This window comes from Delphinapterus leucas, chromosome 7 (genome assembly GCF_059928025.1).
Source record: "Delphinapterus leucas isolate spDelLeu-1000000601 "Yukka" chromosome 7, BTC_Dleu_Yukka2, whole genome shotgun sequence".
Taxonomy (NCBI): domain Eukaryota; kingdom Metazoa; phylum Chordata; class Mammalia; order Artiodactyla; family Monodontidae; genus Delphinapterus; species Delphinapterus leucas.
The window spans coordinates 50,208,958-50,235,256 of NC_143135.1; the positions used below are offsets into that span (position 1 = coordinate 50,208,958).

At 56.2% G+C, this 26,299-nt stretch overlaps 1 protein-coding gene across 11 annotated transcripts in view; it reads right to left on the reverse strand.

Moving 5' to 3' along the window:
• PDE2A (phosphodiesterase 2A) overlaps positions 1-26,299 on the reverse strand; it is a 118,923-nt gene that overhangs the window by 56,913 nt on the left and 35,711 nt on the right. For 2 of the 11 annotated variants that reach the window (XM_089915284.1, XM_089915285.1), the window contains exon 3: positions 18,556-18,617. The exons of the other annotated variants lie outside the window; for them this stretch is intronic. In XM_089915284.1, the coding sequence (XP_089771410.1) occupies positions 18,556-18,617 (62 nt within the window). The remainder of the gene's footprint in view (positions 1-18,555; positions 18,618-26,299) is intronic. 11 annotated transcript variants of the gene reach the window in all.

Here is a 26,299-nt window from a genome sequence, read left to right on the forward strand (position 1 = left end):
GAGGAAAGGAAAAGTACAAACAGAGCCAAACCTGTTCTCACGAACGTCTACACATGTCATACATATACATACTGCCATGCACACACCCTCACACAAACACGCACACACACGGATAAAAACGCAACCCTATATACAATGCACACATAAATATGCACTTAGGCACGTACACACACGCACATGCAAACACACTCACACACACAGCCAGGCTCAGGGTGAGGCGAAAGAGGTCACGTTTCCTGCTTTTGCAGCTATTCTGAACAGCCATCAGTATAAATACCAGCAAAACAACCAGCAATCCCAGACTCCAGAGGAGAATCTGTGGTGTGTAGAAAAGAGCAGCGATTTCCAGTCCTGTCCCGGACTGACTATGGAAGCTCTGTGTGGCCTTGGTAGGCCCCTTCCTCTTCTGAGTCTCAGTTTCCTCATTATTAAAAATGGGTCCTTCCAGCTTGCAACACATAGTTCTATGATTTTGTGTTTTAATTCAGTGAGGATGGGTGGATGGATATGTGAATGGATGAATGGATGGATGGATGGATGGATGGATGGATGGATGGATGGATGGAGTGGGTGGATGGATGGATGGATGGGTGGATGGAGCCTTTCTACTTTCCCCAGCTCCCTACCTGCAGCTGTATTGTTGGAGGTAGGTCCACTCAGCACTACAGACAGTGCCACTCCCACACACTAATCTTTCACCTCAGATACCAAGAAAGGGGAGCCTGTTCTGAGTGAGGGCTCCTCTGGAGCCAGCGTTGGGGCTGGATCAGCCTTTCTGCACTCATTTGGACAGGGGAGAGGGTCTGGACAAAATTACTTCTAACTCCTTAATGGATTATATGAAGCCAGAGACCTTGGCCTTACCCCTTCTGGAGCCACTAGCACAGGCACGGATGGCCTTCTTGAAGGTCAGTGTCACTATCACAAGCTAGTTTCCTGCCTTGTCTCCGTGAGTCTCTATGTCTTCCCCCACCTCCACTGACCCTTCTATTGCTCTCCCCGCTGCCTGGAACCTAGAGCCCACCCCTCGCTCTCTGGAGGGAAGCCTCCTAGTGCCCCCACGGCGGCCTAGAAGAAGGTAGTAACATCAAACCCAACACTCAGGGGCCTCCTAAGACAAGCTGTGTTACTGGGACTGACCATACATACTGACTTACCCAGCTCTGCCTGTGCTAGGTCCTGTGTGGCCTGGTGTTGCGGGCGCCCTCCCTCTCTGGGCTTTGGTGTCCTTTTCTCTAAAGGGGGGACCTTCAAGATCCCCCAGGACTTTGGAGTCCCTCTCCCTCTCTATTCCTCTTTCCTTCCCCCTGGGGCTGTGTCTCTCTCTCAGGCTCTGTCTCCCTGATCTCTCCGAGTGTGACGTCTCGCTCCTTCTCTCCATGCTTCCCTCAGTTGACGCCCATCTCTGTCACAGGCTGCTCTCCTGTCTTGTCTCCAAGAATCTCAACGCCTTTTCCCACCTCCAAATCCTCTCTCCTCTCAGATGGCTTCCGCCCTCTCTCTCCTGTATGGTTCTGCCCCTCCCCCCAACTCCTGGCTCTCCTGCCCACTCCTCCCCCAAACCTCTAAGTGGTTACCTCAAAAACTTGGGGAGAAAGCCCCTGACCCAAGATAGGCACCCACAGGACAAGGGAACCCAGGAAAGTGGCCATGATGAGAGAAACCAGGGGTGCCAGGGCAGATGCCATCTATTCTTCTGCTTCCTGCCTCCCATTCTGGTGGGCATTATACACAGTCTCTTCTCTTCCCAGAGAACAGGGCCTTCAAGGGCAAAGGCACACATCTGTCTCTGAGCCCAGCATGTGCCTGGCACTTGTAAGCCCATCTGCTCCGCCGGGGTGACTGGCAGAGCTCCCCCAAAGGAGGCCTCCTGGAGGCTCAGGCCAGAGAAGCCCCTGTGGGCTGGGCGTCAGACCCCAGCCGAGCCCAAGCACCCCAAGCTTACTCTGTGACTCTCACCATCCTCACAGCGTGTCTGGCCCTGTAGAATCAGGAGACAGCCAGGAAGCAGGAGAGGCAGCCCCATCTCCTCCCTCCCCTCCTGCCGGCCCAGACCTGCCACCCGCCCAGGAGCTGCCTCTAACAGACACCGGTGCCTTAAATACGCCAAGAGCCGCCCAGGAGTGCTAAGATCTTGCAGCCCCAGACCTCCCCTCAACAAGGCTGAGCTGGACCAGGGGCAGGAAAATAGAGGAAAGAGGCTTGGTGACCCTTGGGAGACCTGATCTGAGGAAGCGACAGGAGAGAGACCCAGGCCACAGTTGGACAAGCTCACATGTCAGGGCCCTGCTTGAGTGGGGTATCAGGCTTTGGGGGAGAAAAGGCACCTTTCTCAAGCACCTACTGTGTGCTAGAGGCATCCATCAGTGGTTCTCAACTTTGACTGTGCACCAGAATCCCCTGGAGGGCTTGTTAATATCCAGCTTGCTGGCCCTACCCCCAGAGTTTCTGATACAGTAGGTCTTGGATGAGGCCAAGAATTTGCATTTCCAACACATCCATAGATGCTGCTGCTGCTGCTGCCGCCCCAGGGACCACACTTTGAGACCCAGCGACACACACTCTCTCTCATCCTCCTACCAACCCTGGGAGGCACCTGTGCTGACCACACCGTTTTAGAGCTGAGGAGACTAAGGATCAAAGGGGTGGGGCCTTGCTCAGGTGAGAATGACCCAGCTTCTGGCAGCAGGTCCGTGCCACTTCCCTCGCACGAGGGGGCTCCTCAGAGAAGGTCCCCAGAGAAGGCAGAGGCAGGCGTCCTGGAAGGAGCGAGGGGGGACAGTGGGGTGACATGGGGCCGGGGTATGTGGAAGGGGCTTCTTGGAGCTCAGGGGCCCAGCCCTCAAGGAAGGACCTGCCCTTCCCCCTTCCTCCTACCTCTCCTTCTCTTCCTCTCCTCCCTCCTCTGGGTCCCCCCTTTCCCCTCCCCCACCCCTCGCAGACTCTGGCTTCAGTTGTTACTCCAACAGGGCCGCGTCCCCAGCCTCCGAGCCACACTGGAGACACGTGCACTGTAGAATACACCTGAGCCCGGTCCTGGCGCTCCCCCACCCCGTCCCCCGACCTCCCCGATGAGCTCGGCCCCATCCTGTGGGCTCCTTCCCTCCAACATTTACACACAGCTCCTCCCGGGACCCTCACCATTTCTAAGCCAGTCTCAGCTTTTACTCTAGCTCCTGCCTCCTCCAAAATGCCCTCCCAATTGTCCCAGGGCCCCCTGGATTCCTCAAGGGCTAGGTTTGGGGTTGGATGAAGGAGAAGGGGAAGGAATTGGGGAGGGAAGGCAGGAATTGTATGAACAGTCAGCTCTCTGAGGACCTGACTCGCTGGGCCCCCTCAGTCCCTAGCACAGGGTCTGGGGTGAGGAAAGGATGGGGTGAGGGAACAGCAGAGTGGGAAGAGAGAGGGAGGGCAGAGCCCAGTGTGCGAGGGGGAAGATGGTCTCGGGGGGACTGCAGGACAGGCTCAGGGCTTCTCCCCTAGCTCCCCACGTCCCGCTGCCTCATCCACAGGGCAGAGCCAGTAGCTGCCTCCACTCCCATTGCCCACATTCTTCTCGATGCCACAGCCTCCCTCCCCAGCACATCAGTAGCATCCCCTCATCACTGCTGTCCCAAATACCTGATGCCTCTCCTGTCCTTGATTCCTGGGCCAAGGGCCCGTGTGGGCAGAGCTCGGCACAGCGGGCTGGCAGGTATAAGCTGGCTGTGAGTCAGTCATACCACAAAAGAGAAGCCTGGGCAGGAAGGAGGTGGGCTCCCCGACCCCAGTGGTGTGCAAACAAGGACAGGGGCCCTGCTAGGGAGTCTGTGCCATGAGAAAGGACTTGATGAGCCTGGCTGGCCTCCAGCTCTGGGTTCCATGACTCTTAATGTCTTCAAACCCTCCTCAGCCTCACCCGCTCCGTGGCCTTCAGCGTGGGCTGGGAGCTGGACAAAGCAAGTCCAGGAGCCTCTGAGAGGCAGGCACAGTGGCCCAAGCTGGAGAGGAGGATGGAGCTGAGTGACCCAGTGGACTAGCGTCAGAAAAGAGTTAATGTCTCTCAGGAAATGATGGCTTAAGGAACAACTGGAAACACGAATGAATGAATAAATGAGCCTCCCACCCAGGGGCTCGTACAGCCCTGTGCTCCCCATGATGGCATGGCATGCAGAGTTGCCACTACTGTCCATCTGGCTCCCCGATCAGACTGGGGGTTCTTAGAGGGCAGAGGTTGTGCCCTATTCCTCCTGGGGACCCCGGTATCATACAGCCTGTCACAGGTGTCAGGAGGTCCCCAGGCCAGGGAGACAGCTGCACCCTCTCAAAGTCTCCCAAGTCTGGCACAGTGACTGTCTTACAGGAGCCTAAGGTATGAGGGTGCCTTGTGCTGAGAACTTTTGGCAACCTTTCCAAGGCATCTCTGCAGGCCAGGAGGCCCTTCTGCCTCAGGATCACCTCCCAGTGCAGGCAGGGTAGGGGACAGCATGCCAGGAAGGAGGGGCTCTTCCCTGAGAGGAGCACTATCTTTATCACCTTCTTTCATGAAGGCTCCTCCAGGCAGCCTTCCTGGGTGGGTCACTTGTCCTCTTCCCAGGCCTCCGGAGAATTCCCACAGGATCAGAGTCTACAGGGCCCCAGGCCTATGGAGCCAAATCCCCAGCTTGATGAGGGTAGACTAAGACCAGGAGAGGCAGGAAAGGACTTGCCCAGGGTCTCACGTGGAGTCAGGAGGCCTTTGCCCCAGTCCAGAGGCCTCCGGGACACACTAGGCTCCCTCCCTGCTATGCACTGTTTGTCTTAGCAGCCCCTCCAGTTCCTTGCCTTGGCCAGCAGATGGGCTGAGCCCCTCTCAGGTGCAGGGTGGAGCTGGGTGCCCTCCTCCAGGCCAGGGACAGGGCCTCGTGTCTCTCCCTCTGTGCCAGACACGGTACCCACAGTGGGAGGTAAATGCTGGATGGCACTGGCCAGGCCCAGGGTCAGTGTGGGCCTGCAGAGGGCAGGGAGGAAGGGCTAACCTGGGGAGGGGCTGCTGGGAGTGAAGGGCAGGCAGGTCTGGCAGAGCATCTCCTCCAGCACAAGACCGACAGCAGGAGACAGAGCGGCTGCCACTGCCATGGGGCTCTCCTGGCTCTGACCCGAGCTCTCTGTTTCCCTCCCAGCCTTCCTGGGTTCTCCATATCTGTCTCTCTTTCTCTCAGTCTGTTCTTCTCTGGTATGTGTCTCTCCCACAGCCTCACTGTGGGTCCCATGACTGTATTTGGCTCTGTCTTCAGGGCCTGGCCCATCCCAGCTGTTCCCCAAATCCAGGCATGGGGGGCAGGGGTTGGGAGGGAGGGTGAGTCTGAGAAAGAGACTGGGACAGAGATGAGGACCGATTCAGAGGCAGAGGGACAGACACAAGAGCCAGGAGGGGACCCTGGGGACAGGGCTGGGGAGGCCGGGCTGGCCAGGGTCTTCAAGCCTCCCCAGTCCCGAGGACAAAGCCAGAATTGGAGGGAGGAGCGGGGTCCACCCTTTCCCTCTGCACTGGCTCCTGGCCCCCCTTCCTTCTCCCTGCCCCTGCAGGAATGTGTGAGCACTTTAATTGTTCCTAAAAATAGTCCCACTGTATTGGGGGCTGGAATGAGAAATCTTCTGGGCAGGGTTCATCTCAGGCATGTCCCTGCCTCTGGGCTCCCAACCGCTCTGTTCCCCAGAGCGGGGGGCCTTTCTGAGCCTCCCCCAACCCGTAGCTGCAGTGCTGTATTCCTCCCTTGCAGAAGCCTGCCATGGCTCCCAGGGCCCTGGGATAGGCTCTGAGCTCCCGGACCTGCTGGAGTTGTTTGTGAAGCACCTCAGACGAGGCCACTGCTGTTCCTGCTGACACCCTGGTCCAGGCTCCACGCTCTAGACTATTCCCAACTCTCCAACCTTAAGCCCCCAACCCCTTCATCCCCCCACCTCCAGGCCTTGGCTGTTTCTTTTCCATTTCCTGCACCAGATGTCCTCTCTTCTCCCCTCCTGTCCTTCCAGGCAGGGGTTCCTAACCCCGGGGCTGCAGACCCGGTACTGGGCTGCAGCCTGTTAGGAACCCGGCCACACAGCAGGAGGTGAGTAGTGGGCGAGTGAGCAAAGCTTCAGCTGCCGCGATGCACCCCATCACTCGCACTACCGCCTGAACCATCCTCCCCCCGCCCTCGTCCGTGGAAGAATTGTCTCCCACGAAACCGAAACCGGTCCCTGGTGCCAAAAAGGTTGGGGACTGCTGCTTCCAGGCTCAGCCCAGGTCTGCCCCAGTGCCCCACCCCCGCTGTGCTATCCTGCTCCCTGGTCCTGTTCTCATCCCCACCTCCCCTCCACTGTTCCCCTTGGCAGATCAACAAGGGCTGAGCCTCTCCGCGCCACCGCTGCCCCGAGCAAAGCTCTGAGGTGCGGCCCTTCTCCAGGGAAGGGGACACTGGGGAGACACTGCAGGCTCTGGGGCCCCACGCCCTGCCCTGAACCCTGGACCTTACTGGCCCCTCCATCTCCCCACCCCAGCTTTGGTTTTCTCTTCTGCACCCTGGGCCTGGAATGTCTCTCCATTTCAGTCTCCGGGTGAAAGCCCATCTAGTCTCACCTCCTCTCCGCCTCCATTTTTCAGATGGGGGAACCGAGCCCCAGAGAGGGGCGTTGACGGGTCCACAAGTCCACAGGAAGCTGGCCGTGGGCCTCGGTCACACCGCATCATTACGCAGGGTCCCCTCGCTGGGGCTCCAGAGGCAGGGCTCCTCACACAACCCACCAGCCCACCACCCCACCCGGGCAGACAGGCTGGCATCCAAAATCATTTGCCTTTGGAGGGCCCAGGAAGCCACAGAACAAACATCCGGAGTCTCTGGAACTTCTCCTACTCTCCCTCCTCATATCCTCATATCTCAAGGATCCGGGAGCAACCGAGTGCGTGTACACACACACACACACAGAGCCCAGGGCCGGGTAAATATGTGAGCCCAGGAGATCTCACGTGACTCTTATGCCTGTGAATCTGTGCAGGTCCTTTAGAGGCCCCCAAACCCTAAAAAGATGAGGATGTACCCCATTCTCACCAGACCTTATATAAATTTTGTCTTGGAAATGAACATTAAAATCACATTTGTGTGACTTTTCTGATTGCAAAATTCTGAATACACTCATCACAACTGACTTTTTATCCCACTTTGTAGGCCGCTCCTGCTTTGCTAGTGACCTAAGCACATGTGTGGCCTGCCCATTAGTTGTCCATGATGCATGTCCCTACAGGCCATCATGTAACCACAGCAGAATATGTCCCTTGGGTTATTAGAAGGATATCTGTGTGAAAGCATGTGGCTCTGGGACTCTGGGAGAATGTGTGTGAAAGTGTGAATGTGTGAGCACCCCTGAGGCACCATCTGTGCACGAGCCATCTGCACGTATGGCTGCCCGTGCATGTGTGATGTGGGTTGTCAGTGTCTGTGTGAGCCTGGGTGTGTGCAGCAAGTGTGTAGCTGTCTGTGGAACTGTGAGTGCACCGGTGGCTGGTTTTGTCTCCGAGCAAGTGAATGAGTTTATGGTTGAGTGTTGGCATCTGTGCCTGTGGGGGGCTTGATTCTCCTGCCCTGTGGACCCCACCACCTCCTCCATCACCTCTGCCAGACCTGGGCTCACATCCCTACCCTGCCACACACCACCTGTGTGGCACTGGACAAGCTTTTCACCTCCCTGGGCTCTGTTTCCTCGTCTATAAAATGGTGCCTTCTCCCAGAGCCACTGGGAAGACTCAAGTGGAACCATGAGGTCCTGCCTAAGCTGTTCCCAGCTAGGGGCTAGGCCACCTCTGTGCAAGTTACAAAGAGGTGACCCCAACCCTCTGGGCAAATGCAGCCTGAGGGGCAAGGATTGGTGGGGGAGAATGAGCTGGGTTTTAGTGCCACCCTGCCTCTGTTGGAGCCCTGTGCAAGCAAGGTACAACCTGCGAGGTTAGAAGCTGTGGCCCTGCAGGTGACCAAGAAGTACCAGCTCCCTTTCTTCCTGCCCTCGCTCCAGGTATGCAGCCTGGGACTAGAGGGTCTCTGACTCTGAACAGAGATGAGGCTCTGAGGATACCCGCCCCCTCCTAACTCCCCCTAGGGTTCTGTCCCCTTCACCCACCCTCTACCCCACCCTCTCCAAAGTCCAAGAGAAGGCCCTACGGAAGCCATAAGGGGGGACTGACCAGATCTGGGATGCAGAGACCAGCTATGCTGGCCAGAGGCTCAGAGACTACCCCCCACCCCACTCTCATTGTCAGACAGGGAGACTGAGACGTGGAAAAGGGCCAGGGACCCTCCAGGGTCACGAGTGAACCCGGTCATTCCAAGCCTTTGTCTCAAGATCTCTGTGGCTGGAGTTGGGGAGACCCAAGCTCTGGACTCTTCTGGCTCCAGAATGGAACCCAAGGGAGTGGGTGGGTCTCTCCCAAGAGACAGGCACTTCCAGACCTGTGCTCTCAGCTACTGGGGTGGATCTCCTACCCATCCCCACCCACCCCACCAGGGCCAGATCCCCTACTGGTGTGATTAACCAAATTATGGCATTTTTTTCTTGAGCAAATTGCATCGGCCTAATTGAATGAGGCTGCAGGAGCCTGGGCTGGAGGCTGAGAGCGGGTGAGGACGGCAGGAGCCAGGGAGAGGAGTGGGGGGGAGCAAGCTGGGGTGGGGAGGCCCTGACAATGCTGAGCAGGGGACAGAAGGGGCGGGAGAGGGAGGGCTGAGGGCATAGAATACATCATTCATTCTGTGCACCCTCTCTGTGCACCCACTGGCGCTCCCATCACACCAGGTGTCTGGGCACATGGATTTGAGGGGTGGTCTCCCCAAGAGACCACTGAGCATTTGCTCAGTGCCAGGCACTGTGTTCATTTAAAAGCACCATTTCACGTAATCCTCCCAACCACCCTATTTTATACTTGAGGGAATTGAGGCTCAAGAGATAAAATAACTTGCTAAATATCACAGCCAGACAGGGCTGTCTGATACCATAGCTTAACAGGTACCTGCAGCGTCCCACTACCGAGCTCCCGCCCTGCCTCCAGGAAGCCTTCCTGGAGAGTTCAGAGAAAGGAACAGGCCTCACACCAGCTCATTCTTGGGCCCAGACACCATTTCTGTCCCCATCGAGCGTTTCTCCTTGTCCACTCTGTGATGTCTGTCCTCCGTCTGACGGTCAGCAGCTGAGGCTGGCGCTGATCCGACACGATCGCACACACCCCCGTCAACCACAACACACCGCAATCCCTCTCATTCCCATGCAGCATCCACTCTGTGTCATACTCACCACCTCAGGGCAACACACAGGGACACGATCACTGTCACCTTCATATGGCACGTCCCACATACTCAGTGACACACAATCACTTCACAGTGTCCACAGTGTCACACATCACTGTCACGGGGCCACACACAGTGAAACTATCACTTTTGCCCTCAATCAGGGTGGCCCACCTTCAGCGTCACACACAATGTCTCAAGGTCCCCAGTGTCACCCTCACACAGCCTTACACATACAGTTCCAAGCTGGCTCTGTGTTGCACTGTCTCATTTCAGCGTCATCCAGGACCTTCTGACCTTAAAAATATCCACCTTTGGTGAAATGACATCATGTCTGAGATTTGTGTTAAAATACTTCAGCAAAGCAACCTATAAAATGGGAGAAAGTATTTGCAATCATATATCTAATAAGGGGTTAGTATCCAGAATATATAAAGAAGTCCTACAGCTCAACCACAAAGTAAACAAACAACCTGATTTTAAAATGGGCAAAAGCCTTGAATAGACATTTCTCTAAAGATGTACGAATGGCCAACAAGCACATGAAAAGACGCTCAGCAGCACTAATAATCAAGGAATGCAAATCAAAACTACAATGAGGGGCTTCCCTGGTGGTGCAGGGGTTAAGAATCCGTCTGCCAACGCAGGGGACATAGGTTCGAGCCCTGGTTCGGGAAGATCCCACATGCCACAGAGCAAGTAAGCCCGTGTGCCACAACTACCGAGCCCACGTGCCACAACTACTGAAGCTGGGGTGCCTAGAGCCCGTGCTCCACAAGAAGAGAAGCCACTGTAATGAGAAGCCCGTGCACCATATCGAAGAGTAGCCCTGGTTCACCGCAACTAGAGCAAGCCCATGTGCAGCAACGAAGACCCAACACAGCCAAAAATAAAAAAATAAATAATAAATAAATGTACTTTAAAAAAAAGGAACCGCAATGAGATACCACCTCACACTCATTAGGATGGCTGCTATTAAGAAAAAAAAAGGACTTCCCTGGTGGCACAGTGGTTAAGAATCCTCCTGCCAATGCAGGTGACACGGGTTTGAGCCCTGGTCTGGGAAGATCCCACATGCCGCGGAGCAACGAAGCCCGTGCGCCACCACTACTGAGCCTGCACTCTAGAGCCCGCGAGCCACAACTACTGAGCCTGCGAGCCACAACTACTGAAGCCCGCAGGCCTAGAGCCTGTGCTCCGCAACAAAAAGAAGCCACCACAATGAGAAGCCCGCACACCGCAACGAAGACCCAATGGAGCCATAAATTAATTAATTAACTAATTAATTAAAGAAAAAAGAAAAAAATGTGTTGGTGAGGATGTGGAGAAACTGGAACCTGGTACACTGTTGGTGGGAGTGTAAAATGGTACAGCTGCTGTGGAAAACAGTATGGTGGTTCCTCAAAAATTAAAGATTAAGTTACCATATGACCCAGCAATTCCACTTCTGGTTATATATCTAAAAGAATTGAAAGCAGGATCTTAAAGAGCTATTTGTACAGCCATGTTCACAGCAGCACTATTCATAAAAGTCAAAAGGTGGAAGCAACCCAAGTGCCCATCAATGGATGAACTGGTAAACAAAATGTGGTTTATTCATGCAACAGAATATTATTCAGCCTCAAAGAGGAAAGGAATTCTGACATATGTTATAACATGGCATGGATGAACCTTGAGGACATTATGCTGAATGAAATGTCAGTCATGAAAAGACAAATACTGTATGATTCCACTTATATGATATACCTAGGATAGTCAGATTCATAGAGACAGAAAGTAGAAGAGTGGTTACCTGGGGCTGGGGGGAGGGGGAGATTGTTTAATGGGTATAAGTTTCAGTTTTGCAAAGTGAAAAATGTTCTGGAAAATGGCTGCACATCAATGTGAATGTACTTAACATCACTGAACCCTACATTTAAAAACAGTTAAGATGGTAAATTTTATATTATGCACATTTTATCACAATTAAAAAAATTTTTAATAATGTATTTCAAGAAAGGAAAATGAAAAGAGGGGTAGATGAACTAAATATGTCTAAATCTTAATAACTGCTAGATTTGGGTGAGGGGTATATGGCAAGCGTATTGTATTCTCCCTCCTATTGTGTGTTTAAAATACTCCATAATAAAAAAAATTGTACTCTCCCTTGACCTCACACCTCTTTGCAGCAACCATGCCTCTCCTCTGCATCCCCACAGTGGAAGGTCTCCAAAGGGCTGACTATGCTCTGTCTTCACCTCCACTTACCACCTGCACAGGCCATCTGGCTTCTGACCCCACCCTGTCCCCAACAGGGTTCTTGCCAGGCTTATTTAAGCACGTGGCCCAGCCCAGCACAATCTCCCTGATCCCACCTTACCTGACAGCGTGGCAGCCTCCCTCCCTGGTGAACCTCTCCCCTCCCGTGACTTCTGGCTTCACCTGTCTGGTCTCCTCCACCTCCCTGGCTGCCCCTCCTCTGTCTCTTTGCTGCTCCCCTTCACCTCAGGGCTCAGTCCTCATTCCTCACCTCTTCTCTCACTACGCTCTCTCCCTAGGTCATCCCAGCAAGGTCCATGGTTTAATAAAGCAGCTCTGCCTGCTGACTCCTAAATATATCCCCAGCCTGGCCTCTGCTGCCCACTGGACATCTTCACCTGGATGTCTGACTTACATCTGAAACAGGTCTGTCAGTCTCTGCCTCCTTGTCCTCCCCCATCCCATGAGCCCTGACCTTCCCCGAGTCTTTACCCATCCCAGTAACATCTCCACCAACCATCCCTTGGTTCTTCAAGCCAGAAACCTGGCAGCCATCCTCCCTTTTTCCTTCTGGTTCATCCTCCAATTCATCAGCAAGTTCAGTCATTTCTACCTGCGAATATCTCCAAGGTTTGTCCATTTCTCTCCAACTCTGCCCACCCCTTAGCCCAGGCACCACCATCTCCTGCCTAGGGGGCTGCAGCAGCCTCCAACTGTCTGCCCGTCTCCTCTTGGCCCCTCCAACTGGTCCCCTGCATCCACTCTGCAGCCAGAGTACAGACTCTTTCAAAATCATAGACTGGATCATGTCATTTCCCTGCCTGAACCCGTCGGGCTCTTCCCATGACAGTATCACACACAGGGCTGTGTGTTCACAGTTCACGTTGTCACAACCATTACACACAGCATCACACATTCAATGTCAGGGTCAGGGTCACACAGTATCACACCCTGGTTTTCACACACTTGATGTCACTCTGTGTTACGCCCTTGGTCGCACACTCAGACTCACCATATGCCTGAGGCCCACACTGACCATTCAGTGTCAGACACTTGAGCTCCAAACTCAGGACCACACCTGTTATTGCACAGTGTCATTCATCTGTGTTTACATATTTCATCCTCACGGTGTCACACCCTCAGTGTCACACTTGGTCACTCAGCATCACAAAATCAGTATCACACAGTATCGGTGTCACACACTTGGTGGCACATCCACTGTCTCACACAGTCTTGGACAAGTGGTGTCAGACACTCGCTATCACTCAGTGTCACACGCAGTGACTCACTCACTCTTCACACAGTATCCCATGATTTCACAAGCGCAGTATCACACCGCAGAATACCCGCTGCCCCGCAATCAGTGTCTCAGTGCCACCCTCAGCATCACCCTGGGTCCCACAAGCTCCCCCCACCGCCCCCCCCCACTGGGTCCAGTCGCCAGAGCTGCTGCCCCATGTCAAGGCTGCTTCCTGTTGCTGTGCTCAGCCACTGCCTGCTCCTTCAAGGATTTCCTGTTGTCAGGGCCCCAGTCAGGCCTGGCCCAGCCTGGGATACACAGCCTAAAGCCCCAGAGCCAGCTGGCTGGCAGGAGCCCTGGGCCCCTCTACCTGCCCCTATCCTCGCTGGGCCCGTGGGATTTTCCCCCGTTCAATCAACCTGGATCCCCCGCGTACCTGGGCTTGTGCTGTGTCACTGAAAGGAGCTGACCTCTGGGCCCTGCCCCACTCCCAGAGTGCCCAGGCCTGTGCTTCCCAGAAGGGGGGACTCTTGGGCAGCCTGGACGCAGCTGTCTGCATTGTCTGAGTAGCTTGGGACAAGACCTTAGCTGGTCTGCGAGGCTCAGGCTGAAGCTGCTGGGAGCCAGAGGAGAGGGACTGGGCGTGAAAGGGGGAGGACACAGGGTTAGGGGGTTAGGGAGTTAGGGAAGGCTTCCCAGAGGAAGCCAGCTGAGAGCTGGGACAGACAAGGAAGTGGAAGAAAAGGCATCCCAAGGTGGGGGCAGCAGACAGGAGCCAAGGGTTGGAGGCAGGAACCGGAGGAGACAGGTTGGCAGGGATGAAGATAGGAATGTGAGAGGGCGTGAGGTTAGGCTGCGGGTTTCTCTCCCATCTGCTCCCTCCTCTCTCACACCAGCATTCAGACTCCAGCTCCAGGCCGGAGCCCCAGGGCATGCCCTTCCTGGCCCTGCCTTCGAGCCCCCCAGATTGCCCCTCAAGGCCGCCAAGCCCCCTCACCTCCTGCCCCAGGCCAGCCCGCAGGAAGGACAGGCGGAGGCCAGCGCACGCTCCCCACACGGCCGAAGATAAATATTTCCCGGGAAACGGAACTTGTTCTCTCTGTGTTTACAGCCAAGGGCCAGGCAGCGTGGGGGGAGGGGAGGGGCCAGCCAGAGGAACCTCGTCCAGCCCTGGGGCCCACAGCATCTGGCCCGGAATTGCCCCAGACCTGCTGTGTGACTCTGAGTCAGTCCCCACCTCTCTCTGAGCCTCCACTGCAAGCCCTCAAGGGGACCTCCCTGGGCCTTGGCCTGCCCACAAGCCTGGCCCAGCTTCACCTGCATCTTCTCTGGGTGAAAATCCCTGGTGCTTGATGCCTCCCCCTTCAGACTAGGCTTCTCTAATGGCAGGACCTGCATCTGCCCATCTCTGCCTTGTCCTTAGTCAGGGGTGTGGACAGATGGATGGACAGACAGACAGAGAAACAGGCTGTGGTGGCAGCTGAGACCGCCTCCCTGGCCCAAGTTCCTGCACACCCTGGGCCTGTGCAGCCCGACAGGTGGGCCCAGACAGATGGCAGGGCCTCGGGCCCCCAGGGATGCCAGATGCTATGGCCAACTTGTTGTCAGCAGCTCCCTCGGGGCTGTGGGGCATCATGGAGGCCACTTGCTCCTGATGTGTGGAATCCAGAAGGAGGCTGGCACATCTGCCAGTTAGGAGCATTCGTTTAAGAATTTTAAATATGAGCCTGGAAAGTGCTGCCTGCAGCAGCCCTTCCAGCCTCGCCCCAATGCTCCCTGCATAGTAACCAGGGCTCCACTCACATGTCAGCCTTCTCCTGTGGAGACCTGGGGGCACCCTTCCCACAAACCCTTGCACAAGCTGCTCCTCTCACCTACAAAGCCTTTCCCAACTCCCATAGCAATCCTACCAGACAGGACCAGCTGGGCTCCTGCCCCTGCCTATGGCTGTCCCACCACGGGGGCCCACTTATCCACCATTGCTGGCCTCAGCCTCACTCCAGACTCTGAGACCAAGCGTTCCTCAGACCAGGACCCAGGGGCAAAGAGGTGTTTGGAGCTGGGTTCTCAGCATGGAGCCAGTCTCCTGCAGCACGCCCTGAGTCCTTGTTCCAGGCTCCTCTGTGCTCTTGGTCCCAGTCCTTTGTTGGTCCTTGTTGCCCTCAGAAGGTCCTCTCAGAAGTCGACCACATGGCTCTGACTATCCAGCTGATCTCTGGTCTCATCAGGGACCTTGACCCTCCCCATCCTTCAAAGTTCAAAGGCTGCCTCCTCCAGGAAGTCTCCAAGACTGCACCCAATACAGCAACTGCCCCCGTCTTAGAACTACTCCAACCGCACCCCACCCACCCACCCCCCGCCCACAGCCATTCTCATTCCATCAGGAAGCATTTATTGAGCATCTACTAAAAACCACATGGGCCCAGGAGAGAAAAAGGGAACTCAGCCTTGGTTCCTACCTGCCAGGTGTTTATAACTATGTGGGAAAGGATGTATAGTCATTACAACTACATGGGAAAGGATATATAACCACATGGGGTAACAAGTTATCCCACTGTAAGCTCAGGGAAACTTGGCGTTGTGAGTGCCCAGGATAAAGGAGAGGCTGACTTGAGCTGGGGTTGCATCTAATCTGAGGCTTGAAAAGGGAGTAGGTGGAGAAAAAAGGGAAAGGCATTCCAGAGAGAGGGGTCAGTGCGAACAAAGTCAGGGAGGTCAGGAAGAGTGGGTGCCCTGGAAGTGAGCACTGCCATGTCTGGGGGACAAGGGATGGACATGAGGAGGTCCAGCAGGCATCGCTGGCAATGCCATGACAAGGGTGTGGTCTTTCCTTATCCCATGCGCAGGAATAGAGGAGTCAACTCCAGGCAGAGCATTAGGGTGCTTAGCGTGGATACCTGTAACCTTGTCCATGTCTGCCTCTTCCCCAGCCCCTGCCCCAGCTGGGGCTCCCAAGCCCCCATCTAGGCTCTGAGAGCCAGCAAAGAGAGGGCATGGACCCAGAGTGCTCAGCTTACTACTTGAACTGCCTCAGCCCTGACATCCAGAGAGAGCAATGGCCCTGGCGCTGAAGGAGGATTGCAGACTGTGCCTGAAGAGCCCCTCTCCCAAGCCGGCCAGCTGGCACAGGGGCCAGGGGGCCATCCCAAGACGGTGTGCTGAACAGACACCCGCTAGGTGGGAATGGGTCCTGGCAGGCCTGCTCTCGTGGCTGTCGTGCTGCCAGTGCCAGGAGAACGTGCTGTACCCACAGAACCTCCATGAACACCAGCCTAGCCCTGCAGTGCACCCTGTCTCACAGAGCACGGCTGTCTAGACCTGGCTCCAAGGATCTCACCCTTGAGGGAAGCAGGGAGGGTACCAACTCTCTCCAAGGACCTTCTGTGGGCCAGGCCTGAGGCAGGCACCTCACACATACTGTCTTTGTAACTTCTCCAAGCAGCTTTGCCCAATAATAGTGATTATGTCCAATAACGATGAAGCTTCTTATCCCCCTTTGACAGGTGAGGAAACTGATGCTCAGGCTGGTTAAGGGACTGGCCCAAGGTCACACACCTAGGAAGTGGTGAAGCTGGGACTTGAACTCATGCCCATCTGACCCCATGGTCTGTCCACTGGATGAGGCCGTCATCTCCCCAGGCTCTGCTCCCTCAGGAGGGCTCTTCATCAGTCTCCCATCCCTCTTCCCTCTTTCCCTCCAGTGGTCCCAATAGGTTGAGCAACACCCTAGGGTCCCTATTCTCTCCAGTCCTATCCTTTCTATGTTGCATCAACCTGTCTCTCCCCAGCAGGGCTGAGTGTGGGCCTGGGTACTCGGAAAAGGGTGCTAAGTAAACCCAGAAACAAAGCAGGCTCCGCCCAGAGGCCAGGAAGACGCCTGCCATCTTTGTGGTGGGTGTGGGGCTGGAGGGCAGGATGGAGCTAAGAACTGAGGGGCTCAAAGCCCAAGATCCTCAGTATGAGAGAGGGGGCAGCAGGACCCAGGCCAAGGAAAGGCAGAGGGAGCAAATGGGGATGATCTGGGGATGCCTCATGGGGAGGGGGAGAAAGGAAGGGCAGAACTTGAATTTGCAGGGAGCATGGCCAAGGGCCTAGGGAAAGGAAGCTATGAGCAGAGGCATAAACAAGAAGCCTGGGCCTTACTCCTTCCCTTGGGACCCAGCTCCCATTGCCCAGGATGGTCTCAGCTTCTCCAAAGCTCTCTCCCCTCTCCACTTCCTGGGAGGATGACAAACCCAGTCTTTCCTAGCGGGTGGCAGCAGCTGCGGGGACACTGCTGGCTCCCAGGAACGCCATCTGCCCCAGCTCTGGGGGAGCCCCACCCCACGGGGAGTGCCGTAACCATAAATAAATTAATAATGACTTTCCTGTTCCCCTCCTCCCTCCCCCTTCCCCAGCGCCCAGCTGCAGGCACACTCTCAGGGCTGGGCTCCATGTCCCAGCCGTGAGCCCACGCTGACCCCACTAGGCACCAGGCCCTGTGTGAGCGTCTTTTGCCATCTCACCTGAGGGCAGGGAGAGAGCAAGGGTTGGGCACGAGACACAGCTCCACTCTCAGCTCTGCCTCCGATTCACTCACTGTGTGACCCGATTCACTCACTGTGTGACCCCGCTGGGCTTCAGCTTCCCCAAAGTAGACGATTAACAGCCCCTGCCTCCCAGGGAGGTTGTGGGGATTAAACAGGGAAGTGTGTCTAAAGCTCCTGGCCCAGAGGAGGGGCTGATATGGCAACAGCCTCCCCTTCCTCTCAGCCAGGCCCTGGGCACAAAGGAGGTTCATCTGAGGTTTGCTGTTTGGTCCGATTTCATACACACCCCTCCTCTGTGCCAACCTTCACCACCCCCGGCCCACCCCATTTCTGCTGCTCAAGGCCCCACGGATACTGACAATTCCTATGAGGCCCCCCAAAGGCATGGTCAGGGGCTGGGACGGCACCCCTCATCTCAAAGGAAAGGCACTCGCTGAGCCCTCACCAGGTACCCTTTGGAGGGCGGTGGGAGACCCAGGAATGAAAAAGGCACATCCCAGGCAGGCCTCAAGATGCTCACAGTTCAGAGGGGAAGACACACAGAGCCACATAATGGAGAAAACCGGGTGCTAAAGGCACAGACAGCAGAATGCCCCAGCGGCCGGTGGCCAGGGCAGGAGAGCTCAGAGGAGGGAGCATGAGAGGCAGGGAGGGCTTCCTGGAGGAGGGGAGGCTAGAGCTGAGCCCAGAAGGATTTGGGAAGCTGAGGGGGGAAGAGGCCAGCAGGAGCGGTTCTAGGGAGGCAGGAGTGGATGAAGGGGGGACTGCAACCTGCCTGGGCTGCAGAGGGAGCAGGGGGAGGGGGAGCATGGAAAATTTTTAAGCCAAAAAGTGACAAGTTCAGGTTTGTGTGTTAGAAAGATCCTTCTGGCAGCCACATGGAGAATGGGGGCAACTGAAAGCAGACAGCCAGTGACTGTTCAGGGGAAAGATGACCAGTCCCGGACTGGGGCAGGCAGAGGGAGAGCAGGAGAGGAGTTCAGGAAATACTTAGGGCAGAGAATCAAGAGGGAATTGTTGGGTGAGGGTGGGGAGGACAAGGGAGGTGTCATGACACCCAGGTGACTTGGGAGGAGGACGAATCCTCAGGGGGAGAGAACTCTAGGGTGGAGAGGTGGTCTTGGTGTGGGGTGACCCTAGGCTGGAGGGGGTGGGGCTGGGATTCGGCTCCAGCCTCCCAGTCCTCCCAGGGGTGGGGGCAATGCTCAGACTGACCCCCAGCTTGCGCCCCCCACTCCCCCAAGCCCACCCACTCCTCCCTCCGCTGAGCTCTCACCTGCAGTGTGCCGTCTCTACTCCCTGGGGGCACTGGCTCCTGTGCAAGGAGGTCCCGGCTGGCTGCAGAGACAAGAAGGCCAGGGGCTGAGGCCTGCCAGGCCTTCTCCCCTTCTCCCCAGGCTGCCCCTCCCCCAGCCCCTAGCAGATCTGGGGTCTCCTGTCTCCCACAGGTGGCCTCCTCCAGGGAGCCTTGCCTGATGGCACCCTGCTTCCCATGGCCTCTGGCTCTGGTGTATTCTCAGTCCCTCAACTCTGAGAACAGAGCTAAACTCTTTCCTTAAGCCTGGGGCTCCTCAGGAGTGGAAAACCGCATTTTTACTCTTTCTGTGGTCCCCTCCACTTCTGCTTCTCTCCCTTCACTTCCCCTCTCTAAGCCTCAGCTTCCCATCTATAAAATGGGATTTGTAGTGCCCAGCTCACACAGTCACTGGGCTGGGCTCCCAGCTGGGGTTGCTGTGAATCCTAAGTGAATGGGACCATACGTGGGAGTCCTCAGCCCAGTCTGGACTCCAATCGGACACCCAACCTGCATCCTATAAGCACTACTCCACGGCTTCTCAAGGGCTGGTACACACAGAAGCCAGTGCCTCAGGAGCTCCTCATTCTCAGGAGCCCACCGCCTGGGTGGCATCCGGAACCCCAGCCGCCCTGGGAGGCACTGCCCAGGGGCCGGCTGTCCCTCCCCACCCCCATCCACAAGCATGCCCAGGCATCAGACAGGCACAGGCGGCGGGATATTCTGAGCCTGGATTCATTCCCGTCAGCTGCTGGCCGCTATGCCAGCCTGGTGCGGGCGCGGGGGCTGATTTGATTTGGCAGCTTCAGAAGCGTGTGGTGGGGAGGGGGAGGGGGAGGGGGGGATGAGACACCCATCCCTGCTAGGAAATAGCCTCAGGCACTCAGCGAGCTGGGGAGGTTTGGGTTCCCTGCCTGGTGCCCCGTCGTCTCACTCAGGCTCTGGACACCTGCCCGTGACTGCTGGAATCTACGGTTTTCCTTAGTGGTGACCATAGGGGTGACAGTAGCTGCACCTAGCGTGTGGATGCTTGTAGCAAGGTGTCTGGTTGTCCCACGTGTCCCTGTGTCCTGTGGGCGTCTCCCTACTCAGCAGTGCTTTCAGCTGGGCCCGAGTGTCGCCCAGGATGCATGGGTCTGGGGGGTGGGGTGGGGGACGATGGTCTACACGGGACCATCTCCCAGGGCGACTGTGGCTCCATGGCTGGGCCTTGATGGGGGACTGTCTGCAGCCCAGGGCATGGCAAGGTCGCGCATGCGCCTGCATCTACTGCAGGGCCTCGTGTGCATTGGCTCGCCCAGTTCCTTCCCTCTGTGCGATGACCCCGCTAACCCAGCCATGTCCGGCAGAGGAAATGACGGGGACCAAGATAAGTGCCTGACCTCAGGGCCCATCCCTTTTGTCTGAAAGCCTAAGCCTTCTTTACTTAACCCTGGCCTCCAATGGTCCACCCACCACCACCAAATTGCCCCAGGACAGTCCCTTCCCCTGCCCCTTGAGAAGAAGCAGTGCTAGTTTCACTTGATTCTCACTGCCCCCCAGGCTCTCCACCACTCCCTGAAGAGGCTCCTGCCCCACGCCCCCCTGGGTCCCCATCACCCACTTCAAGAACAGGGAAGGTGGACAGGATGAGTGGGGTCTCGGCTAGGCATTCACAGCGCCTCCATAATCCCGCCCCAGCCTCGGCGTTTACCACCCTCCTGCCTGCCCCATACTCAGAGCAGCTCACCCCTCCCAGAGGTCCCAGGAACCTCCACCACTCTGTTAATATGCTGCTGGTACCATGGGGACCTGGCTTCCACAGCTTCCAATTAGAGAGCTGCTGCTGGAGGCCAGGGGCTCTGATGCTCTGACCTCTGCACTGAAAGGGCAGGGGGCGGCGTGTCAGACCAGGACCCTAGTCCTAAGAGGTCCACAGGCCAGGACTGTGTCCCAGACGCCAGCCAGGAGGTCAGGGTAGGGTGGAGCCTACTTTGGGAAAGACGCAATGTCTCATCTGTCACCGCCTCCCCATTGTCCCACTGTCCTCTGGGGACCTCAGGACTCTCCCCACCCAGCCACAGGAAGCTAAGCCCCTCCTGAGACAGAAGGAGGGAACACTGAAGGAGGGGCTCCAGGACCAGAGAGAGACTCAGCCGTGCCCTTGGGGTCACAGAGGAGGAACCTAGGCTCAATAGGACTCAGTTGTCACAAAGGGGCTGGTGGGATGAAGACTCTGCAGAGAGGTCCTGGGGGGCTTCCTGGAGGAGGTGTGTGGTACCTCACAGGAAGAGAACACTAGGTTCCAGGACAGCCTCCTAACTACATGGTATAGGTTTGTACCTGGGACCTGTATGTAGTTGCAAGTGTCTTTGTGTCCATCTGTGCATGGGTGTGCATCCCAGTCATGGAGTCCCCAGCTCTGGTCTATGTCCCAAGGGCAGGGTCTGCCTGAGGTAGGGGTCAGCCAGGCAGCAGATCAGAGGACAAAGAAAAGAAGGGAGAACAGCTCAGGGCTGAGGAGAGAAGCCTGTCAGGTTGGTCATGACACAGTCAGTCCTCAAACCCTAGATGCCTGATGCCAAGACAGGGTGCTTCCGTGACCCGGGCTCTGCCACAGCCTACTGTGCAACTTTGGACAGGACCTTCCCCTCTCTGAGCTACTGTTCTCATCGGAAGAATAAAAGGAATGGACTTGATGACCTCCTAGGGCCCTCACAAGTCCAACAATCTTTTGGAGAGACTGACACACAAAGACAGCCAGAGATGGACCCTTACAGAGATGGGGAGAGAGCTCAAAAGGAAGCAGAGACGACAGCGAGGGGTGGGATGGCAGGAGGACAAGAGAGGAGAACCCCAGGGAGGCCCATCGTGGGTCAGGGAGCTGGGGAGGGGTTCCCTGCTGGGGACCCTGTCCTCAGGGCCAAGACAGGACATGGTAGACAATGCAGCCTTGCGCATGACAGGGAGCAGTTGTCACCGCCCCACCTGCCTCCTGGCCTGTGGGAGGAGAAAGATGGTGGGTAACAGACAAATGCTCTGCCCCCCTGACCTGAGTCCTGCCTCCACTCCAGCTCTCCAGGTGTTCCAGGGGAAAGGGGGGAGCTGCAGGCAAAGGGGAGCTCCCAGGGCTGGGAATCAGGAAGCCGTGTTTTAGGCCCTGCTGTGTTGTGGGATCGGGGCCAACTCCCAGCCTCCATCACTTGATCTGTGAACCCAGCAGGCTGGGTCTTGTGCAGCAGTACTGGGTTCTGAGGGCCCCAGCCAGGGTGGGCTCTCTAGAGGGCTGAGATCCTTCTCTCCTGCTTGGAGGTTCTTTCCCCACCTTTGATGTGGGTGCTAAGACTGTGCACAGTCCAAGAGGCAGCAAGCCGCTGGACAAAGGAGCTGGCCTTGTGCTGGGCAGGAGGCCTGTGCTACAAGGGAGCCCCCATCGGTCATCAGCCCTCCAGGCCCCCTGGCCTGGGACCTCCCTTCCGTAAGCCCTTCTCACAGCCACGCCCAGGGCACAAGCAGGGTCCTCCCTCCTTGGCCTGCGCTCAAAGGGTGCCAATGGGTCCCTAGCCGATGTCCACACTGCCCCTCTGGCTGCCTGGCCTCTGCCCTAGGCGGAGGCCCTTTGTACTTGGGCCCTCACAGGCAGGGCTTCGTGCAGTCCCGTGTCTGTGTCCAGGAAGTGTTCATGTCCTGTTTTCCCCCTCAGGCCGAGGCTGCCAGGGAAGGAGAGGGTGGGGGTAAGCAGGCCTCTCCTTCCTCCACTGTGGACATTCCTCCCAGAGGCTTTAGGGGCTGGAAGGAAAGGGTACTCCTCTCTCTGCCATAGTCTGAAATGACTGAAGACTGGAGGCAGAGGGATGAAGGAGATGACCCCTTACCCTGAAAGCTTAGGGAGTGGTGGATCTTGCACACGCACGCACACCAGTTCTGCTGCGGCAGGAGAGACTATCCGTGCAACCCAGGCTGAGATGGTCTCCTTCCCCACTGACACCAACCCAGCCCCTCCTCCCCTTCCTCCCTGGGGGTGGGGGCCACCCCGTCACCCCAAGCTGTCTCCATTGCTTCTTGCTATGTTTTTAATAACTGAACATCGACATTAACAAGGCAGGTGGTTGCAGCTCTTCCCAGCAACCCCATTTAGAATCATTGAATCATCAAATCATCAAATCCTAGAATCCTGGAATCACAGAACGTCTGCTTCATCGGCTCCTGGAGTCTCAGCATCTTAAAGTCACAGAATGTCGGAATCACACAACCACGCATCCACACAGCCCTGGCCGGGAGCTGAGGGTCATGGAAGGCTGGAACCCCACAAACGGACAATGCCAGATTCTCCAGAGCTCATCCACCCCAACTTCCTCCTTTTACAGGTGAGAAAATACAGCCCAGAAAGTGGCCTTATGCAAGGTCACTGGACAGTAGGAGCCAAGCAATGCCCGGCTCCGAGATTGCAAGATGGGACCTCAGTAACCCAGTCTTGCGGAAATGGCGCCACTTTTACTTTCAGAAATACAGATATGCAAGTTGGGGCGATGCTGCTCTTTTAGCTTTGCTCATTTCTCCTCCCTCCCGACCCCACCCCCACTGGGCCCTGCATCTCTCCACCCCTCTTACCCTTGGTTCCTGCAACTCCCTCACCTTTCCCCCTCCCTGGGTCTGTACTCAGGCCCCTCAAATAAAGGCAACAATAGATGGGTGAAGTTCGAGGGGTCAAGTCCCTCAGGGTGGAGGACAGGAAAAGCAAAATGCCTGCCCCCTGATGCTACCAGCCAGAGAGCAGGCTCCCCAGAGGAGGTGCCCTGAACAAGAGACCAGAACGTCCTGGACCCCCTGGGGGTCCAGCCACACCAGAGGCAGCAGCTTCAAGGAAGCTGGAATCAAAGAGGAGGAAAGCAGTGAAGGCTTACCGTTGATATTAAACCATCACGGATGTACGTTTAGCGTTTTCATAAATTTACATTTTAACTCGTTTTGGAATGTACTCACACATTTTTGAATTTGAATTTTATTAAGTATTATATTTTACAGATTGTTTTAACTTTTGAATTCTGAATGCTCTTCGCCCAGGGCAGATCCCGTGTCCCCACGCTACAGACAAGGACGCAGCAGCCCCCAGTGGGATCCAGGTCCCCTGGTTTCTGTTTAGCCTCAAAGCTCCTGATCTGGGACGCCATTCTGAGACCTTCTGCTCCTTAGAGGGCCCTGACCCAGGCCCAGGCATGTGACCTCAAACCGTGTCTTCCCTCATGTGGCCACCCAGACCCCAGGGTGGCGCTCTCTCTCCCTCCACCTCTACAGCTGACGGGCTCCCTCCTCTACCTCTGCCCCCTCTGTCCCCTCCCCTCCAAATTTGGCTTTTCCCTATTCAGTCTCATCATCCCATGTCGGAACCACACTGCCTCAGCCTCCTGCCTCACTCCTTCTATGTGCTCCCCACCCCATGGCCCAGGGAGCTTCGTAACACGCAGGTCTGAACAGTCCCTGAACTGCTTTCATCTCTTCCCCTAGTGCGCAGTTCCCTCCGAAGAAAGTCCAAATTCCTTGACATGGCATAAAAGTCCTGCACAATTTGGCCCCTGCCAGCCTCACTAGCTTCGTCTCCTATGCTACACACACACACACACCAATCCCATCACTCAGCCACCCTGGCTGTCCAGCATCCAGCTCCATGGAATGCTTCCCTCCTTCTGTCTGTCACCAGCAAGCCTTCACATTCGCCATTCTCTCCTTCTCTGTCCAGAACTTTCTCCTGGCTCATTCCTCAGCTCTCATTTTAAATGTTTCCTCCTGGAAGCTTCCCAACTTGCCCTCCCTCCCACTCTGGGCTGAATTCGGGGCCCCTGCTCTGTCCCACCATGGCCCCCAAGTTTCTCCCCATCGCTGCCTTCCCCCCACACAATCTACCAGCATCAATCTTTGTCTGTGCCCCTCCGCCACCCTATCACCTGTCCACCCTTGGCTCTGGTACCTGGGTCTGTCTACCTGCCAAGAGGCAGACGCCTTGTTGCTCAGACTTGGCACAATGTGTGGCCGAAATTTAAGGCCCCCACCATGCTCTCTCTACCTACCCTCCCTGCCGGGCACAGCGCAGGTGCTCACTAACTGTCCACCTATTAAGGCCTGGCTGCACACAGTGTGTGGCACGGGCGGGGAGTGCTGGGGTGCTCAGAGGAAGTGAGAGTCCCCGGGCTGGGCTGGGCTGGGGACTTCCTGGAGGAAGCATTTGGGATGATCCTCCACATGTCAGTCCTAACACAGAAGTTGAGGACAGGCCACAGGAAGTCCCCAGCCAGCCTTAGGGCCATCAGGGCAAACCATCAGAGTGGGACCAGAGTCTGAAATGAGGGAGATTCAGTGACCAGAGCCAAGGACAGGGCCACTGGAGGGGCTGGTGGTGCATTTGGGGAAGACTTGCTGGAGGAGGGGCTACTTCTGGCTGGTTTGGGGCAGGGGAGAAGGTGGAGATGAAGCAGGTTGGAGACAGAGATGTGAAAGAGAAAGCTCTGTTCCTTCTTGTCCTTTACGCCTTAAAGGAAAGGGAGGTGGGATTCGGATGGGCAAGAGGAAAGAAAGAAGGCCAAGGCGGCATGGAGCTAACATCAGTGCTGACACCGTAGCCAGGGTGGGTATGGGTGGCTGGGGCTGGCAGGGAGCAGGTTCCCAGCTGTGGTTGGGAAACATTTCCTGTCTCCTTGCCAGGGGGGTCATTAATAATCATTTACCCTCCACAGGCAGCACGGAGGCTAGCCAGGGAGCAGCATGGTGCTGGGGCCGGAGCCCAGCCTGGCAGCCAGGAGAGCTGTATTTTAGGACCAGCCCTGCCACCTTGCTGTGAAACCTGGACAAGTCACCTGGCCACTCTTGGTCTCTGGTAACACTGGTCAAAGGAGGGTCTTAAGAGGAGGCTCCCTAAAGATCTCCCTGCTCTGGGCCTCAGTTTCCCTAGATGGCAGCGGGGCTGCCACCCCTACAGGGGGTTAGAGACCTCTGATGATCAATATAAGCATCTATGTTGAACCTAGCTCAGGACACATGGGATGGGCAGACCCAGCCCAGCCTCTCAAGAGCTCGAATTCTGGCAGGAGCCAGACCCCAACACCATGGGATGCATGCCTGGAGCATATCATGTGCATGTCAGGCTGCGGGAAACAGAAGGGAGGGCCGTCTGCCCAAGGCCTGAGGGGCTGACAGTGTGGCTGGGCCATGAAGATGGGGTTTCTTAGACACAGAAAATGGGAGTCCCATGAGGCCTATTTAGTCACTGCTATGACTGCAGCACTTAACACTGTGCCTGCCTGGTGCATAGCAGGTGCTCAATAAATGCTTTCAGACAACAGAATGAGCTCCTGTTAAAGGAGACATTTGTGAAAGGAGCTTGGAATTTGGAAAGAGCTGCCTAAACGGTGATGATGAAGATGATGACAATGATGATTCTGCCCAAAGACAACAGGATGGGAAAAGGTGACATGAAAGCTTGAGAAGGTAGGAGGCTCAGGGATGGCAATTCAAAACCAGACAGTATTGCTTGGGAATGATCAACAGCCTTCAAGATCCCTTCTTCCAGTTGGGCTAGAATTTTCCTCAGCCTCAGGCCACATTTCTCTGCCCATCCAACACCCCCTTCAAGGCTCAGCTCAAGCCCACTCACTTCAGAGAACCTTCTGGAATGTGGTGCTGAGGCATTGGCCCTGAGCCCCTTCCCCTGACTGACTCTGATGGTCTCTGTGCCTTCCAACCACAAGGAGTCCTG